The sequence below is a fragment of the Salvelinus namaycush genome, unplaced genomic scaffold (assembly GCF_016432855.1).
Source record: "Salvelinus namaycush isolate Seneca unplaced genomic scaffold, SaNama_1.0 Scaffold1420, whole genome shotgun sequence".
NCBI lineage: Eukaryota > Metazoa > Chordata > Actinopteri > Salmoniformes > Salmonidae > Salvelinus > Salvelinus namaycush.
Window position 1 is genome coordinate 55001 of NW_024058143.1, and position 4442 is coordinate 59442.

Here is a 4442-nt window from a genome sequence, read left to right on the forward strand (position 1 = left end):
TCTTCATCTGTCTGGAGAGATACAGGAGAGAGGAGAGTTAGATAACATACAGACTACACTAGTCCTGACTCTTCATCTGTCTGGAGAGATACAGGAGAGAGGAGAGTTAGATAACATACAGACTACACTAGTCCTGACTCTTCACCTGTCTGGAGAGATACAGGAGAGAGGAGAGTTAGATAACATACAGACTACACTAGTCCTGACTCTTCACCTGTCTGGAGAGATACAGGAGAGAGGAGAGTTAGATAACATACAGACTACACTAGTCCTGACTCTTCATCTGTCTGGAGAGATACAGGAGAGAGGAGAGTTAGATAACATACAGACTACACTAGTCCTGACTCTTCATCTGTCTGGAGAGATACAGGAGAGAGGAGAGTTAGATAACATACAGACTACACTAGTCCTGACTCTTCACCTGTCTGGAGAGATACAGGAGAGAGGAGAGTTAGATAACATACAGACTACACTAGTCCTGACTCTTCACCTGTCTGGAGAGATACAGGAGAGAGGAGAGTTAGATAACATACAGACTACACTAGTCCTGACTCTTCATCTGTCTGGAGAGATACAGGAGAGAGGAGAGTTAGATAACATACAGACTACACTAGTCCTGACTCTTCACCTGTCTGGAGAGATACAGGAGAGAGGAGAGTTAGATAACATACAGACTACACTAGTCCTGACTCTTCACCTGTCTGGAGAGATACAGGAGAGAGGAGAGTTAGATAACATACAGACTACACTAGTCCTGACTCTTCACCTGTCTGGAGAGATACAGGAGAGAGGAGAGTTAGATAACATACAGACTACACTAGTCCTGACTCTTCACCTGTCTGGAGAGATACAGGAGAGAGGAGAGTTAGATAACATACAGACTACACTAGTCCTGACTCTTCACCTGTCTGGAGAGATACAGGAGAGAGGAGAGTTAGATAACATACAGACTACACTAGTCCTGACTCTTCATCTGTCTGGAGAGATACAGGAGAGAGGAGAGTTAGTTAACATACAGACTACACTAGTCCTGACTCTTCACCTGTCTGGAGAGATACAGGAGAGAGGAGAGTTAGATAACATACAGACTACACTAGTCCTGACTCTTCACCTGTCTGGAGAGATACAGGAGAGAGGAGAGTTAGATAACATACAGACTACACTAGTCCTGACTCTTCACCTGTCTGGAGAGATACAGGAGAGAGGAGAGTTAGATAACATACAGACTACACTAGTCCTGACTCTTCATCTGTCTGGAGAGATACAGGAGAGAGGAGAGTTAGATAACATACAGACTACACTAGTCCTGACTCTTCATCTGTCTGGAGAGATACAGGAGAGAGGAGAGTTAGATAACATACAGACTACACTAGTCCTGACTCTTCATCTGTCTGGAGAGATACAGGAGAGAGAAGAGTTAGATAACATACAGACTACACTAGTCCTGACTCTTCATCTGTCTGGAGAGATACAGGAGAGAGGAGAGTTAGATAACATACAGACTACACTAGTCCTGACTCTTCACCTGTCTGGAGAGATACAGGAGAGAGGAGAGTTAGATAACATACAGACTACACTAGTCCTGACTCTTCATCTGTCTGGAGAGATACAGGAGAGAGGAGAGTTAGATAACATACAGACTACACTAGTCCTGACTCTTCACCTGTCTGGAGAGATACAGGAGAGAGGAGAGTTAGATAACATACAGACTACACTAGTCCTGACTCTTCACCTGTCTGGAGAGATACAGGAGAGAGGAGAGTTAGTTAACATACAGACTACACTAGTCCTGACTCTTCACCTGTCTGGAGAGATACAGGAGAGAGGAGAGTTAGATAACATACAGACTACACTAGTCCTGACTCTTCACCTGTCTGGAGAGATACAGGAGAGAGGAGAGTTAGATAACATACAGACTACACTAGTCCTGACTCTTCATCTGTCTGGAGAGATACAGGAGAGAGGAGAGTTAGATAACATACAGACTACACTAGTCCTGACTCTTCATCTGTCTGGAGAGATACAGGAGAGAGGAGAGTTAGATAACATACAGACTACACTAGTCCTGACTCTTCATCTGTCTGGAGAGATACAGGGGGAGAGAGGAGAGTTAGATAACATACAGACTACACTAGTCCTGACTCTTCACCTGTCTGGAGAGATACAGGAGAGAGGAGAGTTAGATAACATACAGACTACACTAGTCCTGACTCTTCACCTGTCTGGAGAGATACAGGAGAGAGGAGAGTTAGATAACATACAGACTACACTAGTCCTGACTCTTCATCTGTCTGGAGAGATACAGGAGAGAGGAGAGTTAGATAACATAGAGACTACACTAGTCCTGACTCTTCATCTGTCTGGAGAGATACAGGAGAGAGGAGAGTTAGATAACATACAGACTACACTAGTCCTGACTCTTCACCTGTCTGGAGAGATACAGGAGAGAGGAGAGTTAGATAACATACAGACTACACTAGTCCTGACTCTTCATCTGTCTGGAGAGATACAGGAGAGAGGAGAGTTAGATAACATACAGACTACACTAGTCCTGACTCTTCACCTGTCTGGAGAGATACAGGAGAGAGGAGAGTTAGATAACATACAGACTACACTAGTCCTGACTCTTCATCTGTCTGGAGAGATACAGGAGAGAGGAGAGTTAGATAACATACAGACTACACTAGTCCTGACTCTTCACCTGTCTGGAGAGATACAGGAGAGAGGAGAGTTAGATAACATACAGACTACACTAGTCCTGACTCTTCACCTGTCTGGAGAGATACAGGAGAGAGGAGAGTTAGTTAACATACAGACTACACTAGTCCTGACTCTTCACCTGTCTGGAGAGATACAGGAGAGAGGAGAGTTAGATAACATACAGACTACACTAGTCCTGACTCTTCACCTGTCTGGAGAGATACAGGAGAGAGGAGAGTTAGATAACATACAGACTACACTAGTCCTGACTCTTCACCTGTCTGGAGAGATACAGGAGAGAGGAGAGTTAGATAACATACAGACTACACTAGTCCTGACTCTTCACCTGTCTGGAGAGATACAGGAGAGAGGAGAGTTAGATAACATACAGACTACACTAGTCCTGACTCTTCACCTGTCTGGAGAGATACAGGAGAGAGGAGAGTTAGATAACATACAGACTACACTAGTCCTGACTCTTCATCTGTCTGGAGAGATACAGGAGAGAGGAGAGTTAGATAACATACAGACTACACTAGTCCTGACTCTTCATCTGTCTGGAGAGATACAGGAGAGAGGAGAGTTAGATAACATACAGACTACACTAGTCCTGACTCTTCATCTGTCTGGAGAGATACAGGAGAGAGGAGAGTTAGATAACATACAGACTACACTAGTCCTGACTCTTCATCTGTCTGGAGAGATACAGGAGAGAGGAGAGTTAGATAACATACAGACTACACTAGTCCTGACTCTTCGCCTGTCTGGAGAGATACAGGAGAGAGGAGAGTTAGATAACATACAGACTACACTAGTTCTGACTCTTCATCTGTCTGGAGAGATACAGGGGGAGAGAGGAGAGTTAGATAACATACAGACTACACTAGTCCTGACTCTTCACCTGTCTGGAGAGATACAGGAGAGAGGAGAGTTAGATAACATACAGACTACACTAGTCCTGACTCTTCACCTGTCTGGAGAGATACAGGAGAGAGGAGAGTTAGATAACATACAGACTACACTAGTCCTGACTCTTCATCTGTCTGGAGAGATACAGGAGAGAGGAGAGTTAGATAACATACAGACTACACTAGTCCTGACTCTTCACCTGTCTGGAGAGATACAGGAGTCAGGAGAGTTAGATAACATACAGACTACACTAGTCCTGACTCTTCACCTGTCTGGAGAGATACAGGAGAGAGGAGAGTTAGATACCATACAGACTACACTAGTCCTGACTCTTCACCTGTCTGGAGAGATACAGGAGTCAGGAGAGTTAGATAACATACAGACTACACTAGTCCTGACTCTTCATCTGTCTGGAGAGATACAGGAGAGAGGAGAGTTAGATAACATACAGACTACACTAGTCCTGACTCTTCATCTGTCTGGAGAGATACAGGAGAGAGGAGAGTTAGATAACATACAGACTACACTAGTCCTGACTCTTCATCTGTCTGGAGAGATACAGGAGAGAGGAGAGTTAGATAACATACAGACTACACTAGTCCTGACTCTTCATCTGTCTGGAGAGATACAGGAGAGAGGAGAGTTAGATAACATACAGACTACACTAGTCCTGACTCTTCATCTGTCTGGAGAGATACAGGAGAGAGGAGAGTTAGATAACATACAGACTACACTAGTCCTGACTCTTCACCTGTCTGGAGAGATACAGGAGAGAGGAGAGTTAGATAACATACAGACTACACTAGTCCTGACTCTTCATCTGTCTGGAGAGA

General features: G+C 44.3%; 1 protein-coding gene across 1 annotated transcript in view; it reads right to left on the reverse strand.

Moving 5' to 3' along the window:
• LOC120036669 (ELKS/Rab6-interacting/CAST family member 1-like) overlaps positions 1 to 54 on the reverse strand; it is a 36643-nt gene extending 36589 nt beyond the window's left edge. The window contains exon 1 of the mRNA XM_038983056.1: positions 1 to 54. This exon is cut by the window's left edge and continues 125 nt beyond it. Coding sequence (XP_038838984.1) covers positions 1 to 7 — 7 coding nt within the window. The 5' untranslated portion in view covers positions 8 to 54.
• Positions 55 to 4442: the final 4388 nt, after the last annotated feature.